This window comes from Nerophis lumbriciformis, linkage group LG21 (assembly GCF_033978685.3).
Source record: "Nerophis lumbriciformis linkage group LG21, RoL_Nlum_v2.1, whole genome shotgun sequence".
NCBI lineage: Eukaryota > Metazoa > Chordata > Actinopteri > Syngnathiformes > Syngnathidae > Nerophis > Nerophis lumbriciformis.
Window position 1 is genome coordinate 35067501 of NC_084568.2, and position 20673 is coordinate 35088173.

The following is a 20673-nucleotide window of genomic DNA, read 5'->3' on the forward strand; positions in this document are numbered from 1 at the left end:
ACACATACATACATACATACATGTATATATGTAAATTAACACTTGAATACAAAATATTTATGCATTTTAACGAACACTTGTTTTTCTTTGAGGGCATTTACATTAATGGCACTGGCGTGGAAAAGACTCCTTCCTGCTTTGTGGTGAAGGATGCAAAGCTATTTTCATGCCTCACTATATTTACATATTGATGCAGACTATCACCGTGTTTCTTCCTCTTTGATGCACGTGCCAACTTTGCACTAAGTTTCATGGAAATTGGTTGTGCAGTTTTCGTGCAATCCTTCAATAAACAGGCAATCCTTCGGTATTAAAAATAAATAAATACAAAAAACCTTCAACCTTTGTGGTGGAACTTGGGAATCCTCCCCTTTTTTTCCAATCTCCCCGGGTTTTGACATTTAGATGATAAAATAAATTCCCAGTGAGAGTTGCAACGTTTTTTTCGGGTTCAACTCACCGCAAAAAACCGAAAAAGACCAAACTGCAAAAATAGCGGACAGGCTCCGTTGACAAAGCAAGAACTGCAAAAAGAAAACTTGAAAAAAATGGTCTCTTATTTTCCTATTTTTGTTTCTCTTTTTTTGGACAAAGTGGGACCGAGTTGCCGCCCGTACCTCTGCAGTAGGGCAAGGGGAAATCCCACGCTGCGGTACCGGCTGACGTGGCGAGGCAGGACAGCGTGGTGTGACCCTCCAACACGTGGCCCGGGTTGCAGCTGTAGCGTATTTTGTCCCCGATGTTGAACGTGGAGCCTTGCTGCAGCCCGTTGACCAGCAGCCCGGGGTTGCCGCACGTGTAGCTGGGCAGAGCTGAAAGGGAAACAAAAAAAACTGTACTTTAACTTCCGTTACGCAAACCGGCGTTTTTCAACCGTAATTATAATCCCCAAATAACGTGTCTGGGCTGTGTAAAGATTGGCAGAGTAGCCATGTAATACTCATCCATATCAGTAGGTGGCAGCAGGTAGCTAATTGAACTTACAATGACACTCTTTTTGTTTTGTTTCAGTTTTACAAATTCCTCAGTAAATTCACCAAAATGTCACCGTGGAGTTATTGAGTCTGTTTAGCTGATTGGAGAGCTAGCTTGCGCAGCTAGTGGGTCCATGACGACGACTTCTGTTTTGTTTGGTCAGCCATTTTACTGCCGTGTTACAGACACCGTTTGGAAACAATTAAGGTATGTAAATAAACATTTGCAATATATTTCTGTGTAAATAAGTCATTTCGCAACGTATATACCGTATTTTTCGGAGTATAAGTCGCACCTGACGAATATGCATAATAAAAAAGGAAAAAAAAACATATATAAGTTGCACTGGAGCCCGGCCAAACTATGAAAAAAACTGGGACTTTTAGTTCGAAAAATACGGTATATATATGTGGCTTATAGTTTGGTGCGGCTAATATATGGGGGACAATGTTTTCCCTAAAATTTAGTGGGTGCGGCTTTTATACCGGTGTGCTCTAAAGTCCGTAAAATACGATACTTATCTTTCCACTTAGTTAATTACTTTTTTTACGAAAAATACTGGCAGTTAAAATGAGTCCCTCAGTGTTATAAAACAAAGTGTATTTACCATTTCACTGTAGGCTATTTAAAGTTGAATATAAGTAACGATTGATTATTTTTTAAATTTATATTTTCAAAGCACACTTTACGAAGTTTTGGTCTAAATTAAAACTTTTCAAGCATAAAAAAAAATCTAAATGTACTGAAAATATCCAGACAATATAGAAAAAAAATGCTTTTCTTTCAATATGCATCATAACAAAAAGGGTAATATTAAAAAAAATATATGGCGGACAATGTTTTCCATAGTCCGTAAAATACTGTAACACATAAGTCATTTTTTTACGAAAAATACTGGCAATTAAAATGAGTCCCTCAGTGTTATAAAACAAAGTGTATGCACCATTTCACTGTAGGCTATTTAAAGTTGAATATAAGTGACGATTGAAGACCATTCCTACTACTTTTTACATTTATATTTTCAAAGCACACTTTACGAAGTTTTGGTCTAAATTAAAACTTTTCAAGCATAAAAAAAAATCTAAATGTACTGAAAATATCAAGACAATATAGAAAAAAATGCATTTCTTTCAATATGCATCATAACAAAAAGGGTAATATTAAAAAAAATATATGGCGGACAATGTTTTCCATAGTCCGTAAAATACTGTAACACATAAGTAATTTTTTTACGAAAAATACTGGCAATTAAAATGAGTCCCTCAGTGTTATAAAACAAAGTGTATGCACCATTTCACTGTAGGCTATTTAAAGTTGAATATAAGTAACGATTGAAGACCATTCCTACTACTTTTTACATTTATATTTTCAAAGCACACTTTACGAAGTTTTGGTCTAAATTAAAACTTTTCAAGCATACAAAAAAATCTAAATGTACTCAAAATATCAAGACAATATAGAAAAAAATGCATTTCTTTCAATATGCATCATAACAAAAAGGGTAATATTAAAAAATATATATGGGGGACAATGTTTTCCATAGTCCGTAAAATACTGTAACACATAAGTCATTTTTTCACGAAAAATACTGGCAATTAAAATCAGTTCCTCAGTGTTATAAAACAAAGTGTATGTACCATTTCACTGTAGGCTATTTAAAGTTGAATATAAGTAACGATTGAAGACCATTACTACTACCGTACTTTTTACATTTATATTTTCAAAGCAGACTTTACAAAGTTTTGGTCTGAATTAAAACTTGTCAAGCATTAAAAAAAACAACATCTAAATGTACTGAAAATATCAAGACAATATAGAACCAAAATGCATTTCTTTCAAAATGCATCATAACAAAAAGGGTAATATTAAAAAAAAAAAAATGGATAGATGTTGATAGTCCAACTCATATTGTCTGGTATACACACGCTATGGAGATGATATCAGGAGTTTAGATAATAATGAGTCATATATTGGAATATGGGATCCATTATATACATTTGTTTCAACTATTAAATGAACCTAAAATATGATTTATTTTATCTTTGTGGTAAATATTGGACACAATGTGTTGTCAAACTTATGAGATGCGATGCAAGTGTCATTATTTATTGTTTAGAAATGGCTGTGATGATAATGTAAATGAGATTTTTTTTAATCCCTGTTATGGTGGAATTATTATTAATATTGATACTGTTGTTGATATTATTGATTTTTGTTTGACTACTTTTGGATTGTTTTGTGTCATGTTTGTGCGTCCTCTCAATTGCTCTGTTGAGCGCTATTCCGAATGTTGCTGGGCCTGGTTTGGATTTGGAATTGTATTATTTTGTCGGACTGATTATTAGTTAAAAAAATAAAAATAAAATAAAATGACAAGACAGTGTGTGTATTTTTGCACAAAGTATCAGACCGGTATCACTGATACCAGCGTGAATTTTACTGGGTATCGGATGGGAAATAAAATGAGTGGTATTGCACATCACTAGATTGGGACATGGTACAGTAAACGTGTGAAAACATGTTCTATGGCTGTGATGATCAAGTAAATTAGATTGTTTTTAATCCCTGTTCCGATGGAATTATTATTAGGGACCGCAATGTCCCTTTGGGACAGAGGACCCTATTGTAATTGTAAGGTTGTATTATTATTATTCCGCCGCCTCTTTGAGCTGTAATCTGACCCCCTTAACATGCTTCAAAACTCACCATATTTGACACACACATCAGGACTGGCAAAAATTGCTATCTAATAAAAAACCAAACCCCAAAACTCAAAATTGCGCTCTAGCGCCCCCTAGGAAAAAACACAGACAGAATTGCTTGTAACTTCCTGTAGGAATGTCGTAGAGACATGAAACAAAAACCTCTATGTAGGTCTGACTTAGACCTAGATTTCACACAGTAACATCCTTCAGCAAAAATCAACAGAAAGTTGGCAATTCCCCCTTCAAAACAAAAGTTTACTAAAAACAGTCACTTTTGCCTCTTTGAGCTGTAATTTGACCCCCTTAACATGCTTCAAAACTCACCAAACTGGACACACACATCAGGACTGGCAAAAATTGCGATTTAATGAAAAAACCCAACCCCAAAACTCAAAATTGCGCTCAAGAGCCCCCTAGGAAGAAAACTCAGACAAAACTGCGTGTAACTTCCAGTACGAATGTTATAGAGACATGAAACAAAAATCTCTATGTAGGTCTCACTTAGACTTACATTTCATTCATTGACAACCCCCAGCAAAAATCAACAGGAAGTTTGCAATTCCCCCTTCAAAACAAAAGTTTTCTAAACACCGGTCACCTTTTTTCAAACATTAACTCCTCTGAGCACGTTTGCCGTGTCGGCTTCAAACTAGCACAGGAGAGAGATTGAACACTTCTGATTAAAAGTTGACCAAAGACTTTTGATCACTGCTCCGGTTTGGATTGTATGTGCCGTCAAAGTCGGTCCCGTCCATCACTGCTTGCAGCTTTAATTAATATTGACACTGATGTTGATATTATTGATTTTTGTTTGACTACTTTTGGATTGTTTTGTGTCATGTTTGTCCGTCCTCCCAATTGCTCTGTTGAGCGCTCTTCCGAATGTTGCTGGGCCTGGTTTGGATTTGGAATTGTATTATTATTGTATTATTTTGTTGGACTGATTAACAGGTCATTTCGTGTTACCATGGCAACGCTATTCACGAACAAAAAAACCCCACCTTTTGTCTACTACGAGACTAAACGGCTAACAAACCCCCACATATGATATACCGTCGGTAAGGTCTAGTTTACGCCGATAGGCGTATCTTAAATTGGGAACATTTCGTGTTACCATGGCGACACTATTTACAATTAAACAGTAGACACACAACAGAGTCCCTCAGTACAAAAATCATGTTTTTTTCTATCTGCGTTGGTGTCGAGCAAGTTTGCTAGCAGTTAGCGTGCATTAGCACGTGAACTGCTTTTTTTGCTAAATGTACTCTCTCTCCTGGCCCTGCGATGAGGTGGCGACTTGTCCAGGGTGTACCCCGCCTTCCGCCCGAATGCAGCTGAGATAGGCTCCAGCACCCCCCACGATCCCAAAAAGGGACAAGAGGTAGAAATGAATGGATGGATGATTAGTAATTAAAAAACATAATAAAATAAAAATAAATAAAACACTGACCAGACAGTGCGTGAATTTTCCTGAGTATCGGGTGGGATGGGAAATAAAATGAGTGGTATTGCACATCGGGGCCGTATAGCTCGGTTGGTAGAGTGGCTGTGCCAGCAACTTGAGGGTTCCAGGTTCGATCCCCGCTCCCACCAACCGAGTCACTGCCGTCGTATCCTTGGGCAAGACACTTTACCCACCTGCTCCCAGTGCCAGCCACTCTGGTTTAAATGTAACTTAGAAATTGGGTTTCACTATGTAAAGTGCTTTGAGTGACTGGAGAAAAAGCGCTATATAAATATAATTCACTTCACATCACTAGATTGGTGTGAAACATGTTCCATGGTTGTGCCAGTCTTGCAAGGTTAAGAGCAGATTGAACAAAACGAGTTACAGTATTTGCTACAAAAGCCACTTTAAATCCTGCACAGTCCCACTCACACAAAGTCCAAAGCGCGTGTGCTGGACTTTGGATGCAACTCAGCCTCTCTGCAGGGACTCGGCGCAGGACAGAATGGCTTGGACACGGCCAGGGTTTACTGGCGTGGCACCAACACCCCGCTCACTTCCAGCTCACACGCATTAGAAAAGCCTCACAAATGGTTTGTTTCTGAAAAAAGCTCCATTTCCTGATATTTTAATCATTTTTCCACACGTAATGACTTTTAAGTCTGAGGCCCTCGCTCAGTTTTGTCGGTCGTTTACCCTGCAGCAGAACCACCTGCTCCCAATGTGGCATATCACTGGGACGAGGCAGTGCAAGTAAATATATAATCAAAAGTGTACATACACTTGTAAAGAACATAATGTCATGGCTGTCTTGAGTTTCCAATCATTTCTACAACTCTTATTTTTTTGTGATAGAGTGATTGGAGCACATACTTGTTGGTCACAAAAAAAACATTCATGAAGTTTGCTTCTTTTATATATATATATATATATATATATATATATATATATATATATATATATATATATATGAATGTTGTCTGTCTATCTGTGTTGGCCCTGCGATGAGGTGGCGACTTGTCCAGGGTGTACCCCGCCTTCCGCCCGATTGTAGCTGAGATAGGCTCCAGCGCCCCCCGCGACCCCGAAGGGAATAAGCGGTAGAAAATGGATGGATGGAATATATATATATATATATATATATATATATACATATATATATATACATACATACATACATACATACATACATACATACATACATACATATGTATATATACACATATATATATATATACAAACATACATTTAAAAGTAGATGTGTATGATTTTTTATTTTAGAATTTTTTATTTTCTTTGTATAAACTTTTAAATATATATATATATATATATATGATTATGTTTCTTTTAGACTTTTTTATTTTCTTTGTAAAAACGTTTATATAAAGTACAAAGTTAAAGTACCAATGATTGTCACACACACAATAGGTGTGGCGAAATTATTCTCTGCATTTAACCCATCACCCTTGATCACCCCCTGGGAGGTGAGGGGAGCAGTGGGCAGCAGCGGTGGCCGCGCCCGGGAATCATTTTTGGTGATTTAACCCCCAATTCCAACCCTTGATACTGAGTGCCAAGCAGGGAGGTAATGGGTCCCATTTTTATAGTCTTTGGTATGACTCGGCCGGGGTTTGAACCCACAACCTACCCATCTCAGGGCGGACACTCTAACCACTAGGCCACTGAGTAGGTACATATACGTATATATATGTATATGTATTTTTTTGTGATAGAGTGATTGGAGCACATACTTTTTGGTCACAAAAAACATTCATGAAGTTTGCTTCTTTTATGTATATATATATATATATATATATATATATATATATATATATATATATATATATATATATATATATACACATACATACATATATATATACATACATACATACATACACACACATACATATATATATATATATATACATATACAAACATACATTTAAATGTAGATGTGTATGATTTTTTATTTTAGAATTTTTTATTTTCTTTGTAAAAACTTTTAAATATATATATATATATATATGATTATGTTTCTTTTAGACTTTTTTATTTTCTTTGTAAAAACTTTTATACATATTTTTACATATTTATATATATATATATATATATATATATATATATATATATATATATATATATATATATATATATATATATATATACATACATATAAACACAATATTTTATTAAAAACGGTTTTTCATACATATACATGTGTATGTATGATTTATTATCTGTTAAACTTTTTTCTTTTTACACTTTTTAATTGTAAAAACTTGTGTGTGTATGTATATATATAATATATATATATATATATATATATATATATATATATATATATATATATATACACACACACACACACATACATGCACACACGCACACTCACACCCACACACAAAGTATAATTTTATTGAAAATGTTTTCTTTCCACACCTTTAAATATATATATATATATATATATATATATATATATATATATATATATATATATATATATATATATATATATATACATACATATATACACACACACACACACGCACACACACACATATATGCATACATATATGCATAAATACATGTATATATATATAATATTTCATCATAATTTATCATATTTGCCTGTAGTTAACACAAATAATGGTGATTTATCATAGATAAAAGTGTTTTAGTTGAAGTGTACCTTCGATCACTTTATTTTTCCGATTAAATTATTTGTCTGGAAATTATGATTTTTAAGAACTCTTCAACACAAAATGGACATAGACACTCTTTTACAGACACACAAACACATTCTATCACAAACAAACATACACATGTTCATAAAATGCCCTTTTTTATTCATGGAAATCCTGAACGTGGGGTACTTATGTTACAGTTGGAAGGGTATTCATTTGGCCCCATTCGTCGGGGTTTCCCTGACACAAGAAACGTGACCCACTTTCGCCGCCAATGATTAATCCCCTCTCATGCGAGATCCACCCAGGAATGGGGCGGTATGAATCCCCTCCCTACTGTGTATATTAAATGAAAAAATATATATACGTCACTCATCCTCTAGTGCAGTCGTTCTCAAATGGAGGTACGTGTACCCCTGGGGGTACTTGAAGGTATGCCAAGGGGTACGTGAGATTTTTTTTTAATATTCTAAAAATAGCAACAATTAAAAAATCCTTTATAAATATATTTATTGAATAATACTTCAACAAAATATGAATGTTAGTTCATAAACTGAACATCAAATCAAGTAGGCTATTCCATTCATTACAATGCAACAATGCAATATTCAGTGTTGACAGCTAGATTTTTTGTGGACATATTTATAATTGAATCACTTGTTTATTTTCCAACAAGTTTTTAGTTATTTTTATATCTTTTTTTTCCAAATAGTTCAAGAAAGACCACAACAAATTAGCAATATTTTGCACTGTTATACAATTTAATAAATCAGAAACTGATGACACGGTGCTGTATTTTACTTCTTTATCTATTTTTTTCAACCAAAAATGCTTTGCTCTGATTAGGGCAGTGACGTGCGGTCACTAGAGGCAGGTGAGGCGAGGCCTCACCTGCCATCATGGAAAGAAAAAAAATGTAAAAAGAAAAAAAATTAATTAAATTGTTATATGTATCCAGTGATTATACTATAAAGTTATTTTCCATTTAACTTCACCAGTTTTAGATTATTTTTATTCAAAATCGCTGAATTTTCACATTTGCCGTTCAAATACTGAGAAGAGACGGTGCGGTGAACAGCAGCCAGTTGAGGCACGTCACTCAGTGCCTCAACATGGATTGCGCAATGACTCGGCTAACTGCTGGCCTGCTGTGCAGTGAGACCGTATTGCTATATGAACTATATTATACATTTCCATAGTTTAGTTAGCTGAGGTATATAATGTACAGTGTATTTTGTCAACAACTGTATGTGTGTAAAGTATTTCTTGTGCTGAGCAATCATAAAACTGCTGCGAAGACGCACTGGCTGAGGCTCGCGTAACCCCGCTTCCTGGTGCCGGTTAAGGCACCTCCGCCGCAGACTGCACCCCCCGACGAGAGTGCCACACCAACCAAAGCCCACACCCAAACCCTCTACGTGCAAGACCGAATACACCCAAAAAAAGTCACTTAACAAGAAGCCAAAAAGTGCAAAAACAACAATGCTCGCGTGGCGCGCCGGAGTAGCCGTGAACGACTGCAGGAACACAACATTAGGTACACCTGCAGACTGCAGCACGGATTTCATATTTCATTCATTCACAACTCCTCCAACACGAACACCACTGTTCCCGCACTTATAAGTAAAGGTAAGACCATAATAACGTTTTTTTATTAAATGTGCTTTTTTGTGTGCTACAGTTTGTATGTGTAAAGTTAAAGTTAAGTTAAAGCAGGGGCGTCACTAGATTTTAAGGACAGGGGGGGCTTTGCCCCCAGGAGATGCACAGGATGCGAGCGAATGTTACACACGAGCACAAAACTTCACAAATGGCTAACAAAGACTTAGAAATTATTCATTGTTATTATTATTATTTTTTTTAAATGCACGGGACGAAATGAAATGCTCCCCGGGACGATGGCTTTTAACCATATATTTTCTTTTTCTTTTTATGTATTTATTCATTTTACATTTTATATTAAATGTCCTGGTTTTTCCTCCCCCTGAAAATCCTATTACATGTTTAACAAGCCATACTATAATAATAAAACAGCTATTAATGTAACAATACAATAAAACAAATATATTTAATTATGTTTTTTTCATTATTTTAACAATAGGCTTATGTATATTACTTTATATAGATTCTACAAGAAACACAAAACTTAAAAAATAAATGATTTACAATTGCACACACAAGGTTTCGTGCAGCTTCACTCATTGTAAAGGAAGATAATGTGCTTCGTACACCTGCAGGACCGCAAACAAGGTCGCAGAGAAAATGCGGGCTGGAATTTGAGTGATGTGGACATTTTCTATATGAACAAGTGGAATGGATTGGATACCGACGCACGGAAGGGGCTCTCTACCTTACACTACGAAGTGAGGGGAAACTAAGTGAATAATAACAGGTTATATGATTATTTATTTAAACTTATATTTGGGCCACTTTATAATGAATATGTCGGCATTTATTTGTAAAAGAAAACACAAAAAAAAACACCCACCAATCAATCAATCAATCAATCAATGTTTATTTATATAGCCCTAAATCACAAGTGTCTCAAAGGGCTGCACAAGCCACAACGACATCCTCGGTACAGAGCCCACATAAGGGCAAGAATATATATAAATATATATATATATATATATATATAAATATATACATATATATATATATATATATATATATATATATATATATATATATTAAATATATATATATATTTAAGAATATTTTAGGGGGGCTTGAGCCCCCCTAAAATAGGCCTAACAACGCCAATGAGTTAAAGTACCAATGATTGTCACACACACACTAGGTGTGGTGAAATTTGTCCTCTGCATTTGACCCATCCCCTTGATCACCCCCTGGGATGTGAGGGGAGCAGTGGGCAGCAGCGGTGCCGCGCCCGGGAATAATTGTTGGTGATTTAACCCCCAATTCCAAGCCTTGATGCTGAGTGCCAAGCAGGAAAGAATACTGGTATGAGCTTTTAAACATAACCCGTTAACTGCTGACAATCAAATGGTGAATAAGATACTCTTTAGGGTTCATATGTTTGTAAATCTGATTGTGATGAAGTCAGTGATGAACCTCACCGCACGTCACTGGATTAGGGGGTACTTGAATTTAAAAAAATGTTGACAGGGGGTACATCACTGAAAAAAGGTTGAGAACCACTGCTCTAGTGTGCACAACTCAAGGATGGCCATTGTGAAAACATTTAAATGTATTTTGTACAACAAAATACATGCCGAGGTGATGCTTGCATCTCTTAATGAAGTAAATTAAACTATTGAAATCTTCCCCACTTCTAGTACATTAGGGTCATGTTTTTATCACGTATTAAGACCTCATTCAGTCAGTGGACTTCAAATGAAAGTCAAGAGACGCTTTTACAATATTACCAGCAACGCACTTCCTCTTTGCTTCACATCCTGCCTCGAAATCCTCCTTTTTTAGTCTGTTTTGACCAAACGAAGTCTAATTATTATCGCAGCTTCCCCTCCGTCACTAGCAGATCAGCGTTCGCACGAGGACGCCGCCTGGCTAGCATACCAACCAGCGTGACATTGTCTCGCAGAACAACACAACGTACAGGTGTCACTATTAATTATTAACAGGCGGCATTTGTTTGCCGATGAATCATTTCTCAGCCAAGGCGCTCACATCCGAGCGGATGCAGACAAATAAACGAAACACAGCAATCGGATGAACAATAAACAATGCACCTTATTTGCATGCATTGTTTGTCCTTTGTGGTACACACCAGTACTTTCTCTTTTGCAGCCTGACTGGTACATCCTGGCATTGCAATCACGTGACCACGTTTTGTTCTCCTCCCCGTGTAATTCCCAGAAGGCGAGTTTAAAATATAAAACGACCGACAATTAGCCACATTCCTCACTTGTGTGAATGCCAGCCATTGCAATGGAAAGCAGTGGAATGCTTGAAGAGAACTGAGGAATCTCAAGTTGGCTGTAGGACTGAAAGGAAATATTAGCTGCAAATATCTCCAATTGGAGAAACTATTTCTTATGTGGTCCAAGTTCAAGTGCCCTTTTACAAAACTGCCATTGACTTTTTGGTTCAAGGTTTTTATGGATTACGTCGATATTTTTTTATCGTTGCACTTTTTTTTTTCCTTTTTTTAAAGTTCATGTTATGTTTATAAACTCAGTAAATACGTCCCTGGACACATGAGGACTTTGAATATGACCAATGTATGATCCTGTAACTACTTGGTATCGAATCAATACCTAAATGTGTGGTATCATCCAAAACTAATGTAAAGTATCAAAGAAGAGAAGAATAAGTGATTATTACATTTTAACAGAAGTGTAGATAGAACATGTTAAAAGAGAAAATAAGCAGATATTAACAGTAAAGGAACAAGTAGATTAATAAACAATTTTCTACCGTTTGTCCCTCATAATGCTGACAAAATTATAGAATGATAAATGACACAATATGCTACTGCATAAATCAGCCGACTAATAATCAATCAATCGATCAAAGTTTACTTATATAGCCCTAAATCACGAGTGTCTCAAAGGGCTGCACAAGCCACAACGAGTATATATAGCCACGTGTGTGTATATACACACACACACATATATATATATATATATATATATATATATATATATATATATATATATATATATATATATACACACACATATATATATATATATATATATATATATATATATATATATATACATACATATATACATATATACACAGACACATACATATACACACAAGCATATATAAGTATATACACAATAGTTACATATATACATATAATATATACATACATATATAATACACACATATAAATAAAAATATACACATATTACAAAAAATATAGAATTCTTTGTCAATATATATAGTACAATATATGAAATATATATGTATATAACAAAATAAAAAATATATTAAAAGTATTAATTAGGAGTCTTTGTTACTTACTACTAAAAGACAAATTGTCCAGTAAGTTCACTTTTTTATTTAAAGAGGAACATTATCACAATTTCAGAATGGTTAAAACCATTAAAAATCAGTTCCCAGTGGCTTAATATATTTTTCGAAGTTTTTTTCAAAATTTTACCCATCACGCAATATCCCTAAAAAAAGCTTCAAAGTGCCTGATTTTAACCATCGTTATATACACCCGTCCATTTTCCTGTGACGTCACATAGTGAAGCCAACACAAACAAACATGGCGGAAAGAACAGCAAGATACAGCGACATTAGCTCGGATTCAGACTCGGATTTCAGCAGCTTAAGCGATTCAACAGATTACGCATGTATTGAAACGGATGGTTGTAGTGTGGAGGCAGGTAGCGAAAACGAAATTGAAGAAGAAACTGAAGCTATTGAGCCATATCGGTTTGAACCGTATGCAAGCGAAACCGACGAAAACGACACGACAGCCAGCGACACGGGAGAAAGCAAGGACGAATTTGGCGATCGCCTTCTAACCAACGATTGGTATGTGTTTGTTTGGCATTAAAGGAAACTAACAACTATGAACTAGGTTTACAGCATATGAAATACATTTGGCAACAACATGCACTTAGAGAGTGCAGACAGCCCAGTTTTCATCAATTAATATATTCTGTAGACATACCCTCATGTCAGCAGGCCAGGGACGCTAGGGTCGATATTCTTCTCTTGATCATCTTCGGTGGCATAAGGGACGGTGTGAGCCAAGACATCCAGGGGGTTTAGCTCGCTCGTCTGCGGGAACAAACTGCCGCCATTGCTTGCCATGCTAGCGAGGTCCTTTGTCCCTGAATTGCTCACACACTCCGGCAGATTCAATGGGGGTCTGGCGGCAGATTTCTTTGACTTTATCGTTGGAAATGCATCTGCTTTGAGTGTCGCAGGATATCCACACATTCTTGCCATCTCTGTCGTAGCATAGCTTTCGTCGGTAAAGTGTGCGGAACAAACGTCCAATTTCTTGCCACTTTGGCATCTTTGGGCCACTGGTGCAACTTGAATCCGTCCCTGTTCGTGTTGTTACACCCTCCGACAACACACCGACGAGGCATGATGTCTCCAAGGTACAGAAAACAGTCAAAAAAACGGAAAATAACAGAGCTGATTTGACTCGGTGTTTGAGAAAATGGCGGATTGCTTCCCGATGTGACGTCACATTGTGACGTCATCGCTTCGAGAGCGAATATTAGAAAGGCGTTTAATTCGCCAAAATTCACCCATTTAGAGTTCGGAAATCGGTTAAACAAATATATGGTCTTTTTTCTGCAACATCAAGGTATATATTGACACTTACATAGGTCTGGTGATAATGTTCCCCTTTTATTTAAGGACTAAATTGCAATAATAAACATATGTATAATGTAAAAGATTTTTTGTTAAAATAAACCCAATAATGACATTTTTTGTGGTTCCTGTTATTTAGAAAAGTACCGAATAGTATCAAAATACATGTTGGTACCGGTATCGGGACATCACTAGTTTCTATACATGTCAAACTACAAAATATCAAAAGTATGGATGGTCTGTGCTGATATCGCATGGGATTTATATGGATATTGGCCAAAAGTAGTGTTATAAGAACCGTGTACGTTTCACATAAAACTCCAACAGGCTGATTATAACAGAAAGTCTCTTGTATCAAACTTGTCTGAATGTAAGAAACATCGGAGCAAAATGTGACTCGGTCGCATTGTGTGCAGAAAAACAACATTTTCTTCTTTTCAAATCTAAAGAAGCAACTGATAAATATTTCATATTTTCAGCAAAAAAAACAAACTACTAAGATGTTTGTCCTTGTTTTCCTCGCAGATGACAGCAAATGGAAGAAACAAGAGTGTGGGGCTGCAGAGGTGAGATGTAGAGATGTGATGTTTGCACCAGGGAATCCTGCTCCTAATATGCCGAGGATGCTACGGAAGCCTGCGTGGTCCATGTAGACATGTGTCTTCAACGAGTAACTCCTGTGATTCGCCGTTTTGTCAAATCCCTCAACGGCGTATTCTCTCAGGAAGAAGTTTGCAAGCTCGGAGGAGTCGTGACATCAGATCAGGCATCTGATCGATACTTGGCATCATTAGCGGATGTTTGGCTGCAATCTGCATGACTTTCCCCTCGCATTTTTTTACCCTGCTCTGACCTCAGCTCAGTCGGCAGGTTGCCATGGAAACAGAGGATCGCCACGGAGGAATATGTGAACAGGAAGTGGCGGTGCATGAATTTAATACGGCAAAACCCTCCAATGTAGAGAATATTCTGCGTATGCAAATGTGAAAATGGTAGCATTCTTATTTTTATGGTACAAAAAAAAAAACTGGTAGCTCAGTCGTCCGAATTCTACCGAAAAAACAACACTTTTTCATTTACACTAAAACACTTTACAGTTGATTTACAGTAAACAGTGGTAACGTTCTTCCATTTACAGTAATACTGTAAAAAAAACAGATTTTCAGGTAATAAACTGGCAGCTCAGTTGCCAGAATCCTACAGTAAAATAACATTGATAGCGTTGTTCTTTTTACAGTCATACACTGTAAAAATACAAAGACTGTAGATTTTACAGTAAAAAATTGGCAGCTCAGTCACCCGAATTCTACCAAAAAAAACAACAGTTTCCATTTAGACTAACATCCTTTAAAAACTACTGTTGATTTACAGTAAACAGTGGTAGCGTTTATCCATTTACACTAACACTGTAAAAAAATACAATAAAAATAAAAATAATGTAATAAACTGGCAGCTCAGTTTCCAGAATCCTACAGTAAAAATAACATTGTGTTGTTCTCTTTACAGTAATACACTGTAAAAAAAACAACAAAAAAAACAGACCATATATTTTACAGTAAAAAATTGGAAACTCAGTCGCCTGAATTCTACCGAAAAACAACACTGTCTCTATTTACACTAAAATACTTTAAAAACTGTCATGACTTGGTCCTGGGTGTTTGCTTTTCCGGGATGCAACAGAAAGTTGGCCCGGGCGAGACGGGAATGTAAGTATATTTTTATTTAAACACTATAACTACAAAAAAAAAGGAAGTAAACAAAAGGCGCACAGTGGCGGAGAACAAACTATGAAACCAAAAGACTATAGCATTAATAAACAAAACTTACTTGGCATGGACTAAAAGGAGCAGCATGAACGATGGACATGAAATCAAGTGTCATAAATGTGCAGAGCATAATTGTGGGGATGTCGTCAGAACGACAAACTGAAAACAATGAACTTAAATACTATAGACATGATTAACGAAAACAGGTGCGTGACTCAAAATGTGAAACAGGTGCGTGACGTGACAGGTGAAAACTAATGGTTGCTATGGTGACAAAACAAAAGTGCACAAAAAGTCCAAAAACAAAACCGAACATGACCAAAACAAAAACATGATCACACAGACATGACAAAAAACTACTGTTGTTTTACAGGAAAAAGGTGGTAACGTTCTTCCATTTACAGTAATACTGTAAAAAAACAGATTTTCAGGTAGTAAACTGGCAGCTCAGTTGCCAGAATCCTACAGTACAATAACATTGATAGCGTTGTTCTTTTTACAGTCATACACTGTAAAAATACAAAGACTGTAGATTTTACAGTAAAAAATTGGCAGCTCAGTCGCCCGAATTCTACCAAAAAAAAACAACAGTTTCCATTTAGACTAACATCCTTTAAAAACTACTGTTGATTTACAGTAAACAGTGGTCGCATTTTTCCATTTACAGTAATACTGTGAAAAACTGATTTTAAGGTAATAAACTGGCAGCTCAGTTGCCAGAATCCTAAAGTAAAAATAACATTGTTTGTGTTGTTCTCTTTACAGTAATACACTGTAAAAAAAAACAAAGACTGTCGATTTTACAGTAAAAAAATGGCAGCTCAGTCGCCCGAATTCTACCGAAAAACAACAGTTTCCATTCAAACTAGAATACTTTATAAACTACTGTTAATTTACAGTAAACAGTGGTAGCGTTTTTCCATTTACACTAATACTGTAAAAAAAAAAAAAAAAATTTTTTACTGTAAAATCTATGGTCTGTTTTTTTACAGTGTATTACTGTAAAGAGAACACCACAATCAATGTTATTTTTACTGTAAGATTCTGGCAACTGGGCTGCCAGTTTGTTACCTTAAAAAAAAAAAAAAAAAAAAATAAATATATATATATATATATATATATATATATATAATTTTTTATATTTTTTTTTATATATAAATATATATATATATATATATATATATATATATATATATATATATATATTTATATATAAAAAAAAAATTATAAAAAATAATATGTATATATATATATATATATATATATATATATATATATATATATATATATATATATATATATATATATATATATATATATATATATTTTTTTTTTTTTTTTAAGGTAACAAACTGGCAGCCCAGTTGCCAGAATCTTACAGTAAAAATAACATTGATTGTGGTGTTCTCTTTACAGTAATACACTGTAAAAAAACAGACCATAGATTTTACAGTAAAAAATTGGAAATTCAGTCGCCCGAATTCTACCGAAAAACAACACTGTTTCCATTTACACTAAAATACTTTTAAAAACTACTGTTGTTTTACAGTAAACAGTGGTAACGTTTTTCCATTTACAGTAATACACTATAAAAAACAACCACAGATCTTAAGGTAAACCGGCAGCTCAGTCGCCCAAATTCTACTGAAAAACTAAAGTTTTCATTTACATTAAAATACTTTAAAAACTACTGTTAATTTACAGTACAAAGTGGTAGTGTTTTTCTATTTACAGTAATACTGTAAAAAACAACATAAACAACAACAGATTTGAAGGTAATAAACTGGCAGCTCAGTTGCTAGAATCCTACAGTAAAAATAACATTGTGTTGTTCTCTTTACAGTAATGCACTGTAAAAATACAAAGATCGTAGATTTTACAATAAAAAACTGGCAGCTCAGTTGCCCGAATTCTACCAAAAAACAACACTGTTTCCATTTACACTAAAAATACTTTTAAAAACTACTGTTGTTTTACAGTAAACAGTGGTCCACATTTCAAATTGTTTTTGGAAACTGTGGACGTTGTGTCCTCCGGACCAAAGAGGAAAAGAACCATCCGGATTGTTATAGGCGCAAAGTTGAAAAGCCAGCATGTGTGATGGTATGGGGGTGTATTAGTGCCCAAGACATGGGTAACTTACACATCTGTGAAGGCGCCATTAATGCTAAAAGGTACATACAGGTTTTGGAGAAACATATGTTGCCATCCAAGCAACGTTACCATGGACGCCCCTGCTTATTTCAGCAAAACAATGCCAAGCCACGTGTTACATCAACGTGGCTTCATAGTGAAAGAGTGCGGGTACTAGACTGGCCTGCCTGTAGTCCAGACCTGTCTCCCATTGAAAATGTGTGGCGCATTATGAAGCCTAAAATAGCACAACGGAAACCCCCGGACTGTTGAACAACTTAAGCTGTACATCAAGCAAGAATGGGAAAGAATTCCACCTGAGAAGCATCAAAAATGTGTCTCCTCAGTTCCCAAACGTTTACTGAGTGTTGTTAAAAGGAAAGGCCATGTAACACAGTGGTGAACATGCCCTTTCCCAACTACTTTGGCACGTGTTGCAGCCATGAAATTCTAAGTTTATTATTTGCAAAAAAAAAATAAAGTTTATGAGTTTGAACATCAAATATGTTGTCTTTGTAGTGCATTCAATTGAATATGGGTTGAAAAGGATTTGCAAATCATTGTATTCCGTTTATATTTACATCCAACACCATTTCCCAACTCATATGGAAACAGGGTTTGTAGGTTTTATTTGTTAAATATTGTTATTTTTCATGTTTCTAATTGAATTACTTATTATTGTTCATGTGCAGCACTGTGCAAATGGTTCGATTGTTGATAGTGCAATATGAACAAATAGTGGATTTGGATGAATAATTATATTTGAATTTATTTTATTGCACATGTTTTCTTTGATCAGACCATTGGCGTTGTTAGGCCTATTTTAGGGGGGCTCAAGCCCCCCTAAATAATCTGGTGTTTTATATATATATATATATATATATATATATATATATTATATATTAATTTTTTTTTTTTACAAATACATGCCGACATATTCATTATAAAGTGGCCCGAATATGAATTTAAATAAATAATCATATAACCTGTCATTATTCACTCAGTTTCCCCTCACTTCATAGCGTAAGGTAGAGAGCCCCTTTAGTGTGTCGGTATCCAATCCATTCCACTTGTTCATATAGAAAATGCCCACATCACTCAAAATCCAGTCCGCATTTTCTCCGCGACCTTGCTTGCGGTCCTGCAGGTGTACGAAGCACATTAGCACACAGCACTGCAGAACAAGAACGTGAACGGATGCAAAATGGACATAAGAAACTTTTTCAAGAAAGTAAGTATTCATCACTGCTTGTAGTAAAATGTATTAGCTCCACTTTACACCAGGTCTGTGTTTGACAAAAAGTTGACATTCCCGCTCTAAAACAATGCTGCTACTTAGTTAGCCTGAAATGCATCATTAAGGTCCTGATTATTTATAAAGTTAAATGTGCACTCTTTTTTACCATTTGCTATCTTTGGGGTTACTTCCTTCTGGAGCATCAGCTGTGTTTCTCACTTTACACATGGAGGAGAACAGGAGCTGAGCTCATTCACGTATGACTATCATCAGTAGATAATAATAATAATAATCATCATGCAAGTAATTGTTTCTTGTTGATGCTGTAAAGAAAATGTCACTGTGCAAACCCATGTTTGTTGTTGTACTGAACACAGATTGAAAATAAACCGACTGAAATAATAATAATAACAATGAATCATTTCTAAGTCTGTGTTAGCCATTTGTGAAGTTTTGTGCTCGTGCCCTACGTTCGCTCGCATCCTGTGCATCTCCTGGGGGCTAAGCCCCCCTGTCCTTAAAAGTTAGTGACGCCCCTGGATCAGACCCTTAATTGGGAGCACGATAAAGACTTCCCAACACCAAAGATGACACGTGTTCATGTTCCAAAGACCAACGTGAAGAGCGTCTTAGTATTTTCTAATTGTTTTGGCCACGACAAGTCCGCCTGAAAGTATTTATTTCGTTCATACCAAACGCCGGCTTTGCCCGCACGGCAGCTGGCGACGCAGCGTCGTGTCGGGAAAGAGAGTTTCACATGATTTCTCGACCGTATGAGCCAATGAAAAGAAACTGTTTCCCACTGATCTTGCAATTACCAACAAGCCGAGCGCATTGTGTTGAACAATAGGAGCACGTTCAGTCAATGATTAAGCTGCAGGGAAATGAGTCAGGCAATCAGGGACTGACACTATTGGCCTCTGGGACCTGATCTTTGAACGTGTCGTACTCGTGTTGTCCTGATACCAATATTTTGGTACCTGTACCAAAATGCACATCGAAACTTTTCGGTACTTTTCTAAATAAAGGGCACCACAAAAAATGGCATTATTGGAAACCTCAGCCACGTCCCAACATGCACCAAACAGATGGGAGGGATCATGGTGTGCATTGAAATAGTTTCAAATATTCAACTTGATTTTCACTCATTGATGCATCCCTTTGCAATGGTGCTTGTCAAAAGTTGGATAAACCTTGCGGCAATTATGGTGTAAATAGGGTTGTACTGATACCAATATGTTGGTACCGGTACTAAAATATACTTTTCGAAACAAAGGGGATCACAAAAAATGGCATTATTGGCTTTATTTTAACAAAAAATCTTAGGAAACATGAAACATATGTTTATTATTGCAATTTAGTCCTTAAATAAAATAGTGAACATACTAGACAACTTGTCTTTTAGTAGTAAGTAAACAAACAAAGACTCCTAATTAGTCTGCAG

At 35.6% G+C, this 20673-nt stretch overlaps 1 protein-coding gene across 1 annotated transcript in view; it reads right to left on the reverse strand.

The window, feature by feature from the left end:
- csmd2 (CUB and Sushi multiple domains 2) overlaps positions 1–20673 on the reverse strand; it is an 828472-nt gene that overhangs the window by 607206 nt on the left and 200593 nt on the right. Inside the window, exon 4 of the mRNA XM_061982429.2 lies at positions 618–812. Coding sequence (XP_061838413.2) covers positions 618–812 — 195 coding nt within the window. The remainder of the gene's footprint in view (positions 1–617; positions 813–20673) is intronic.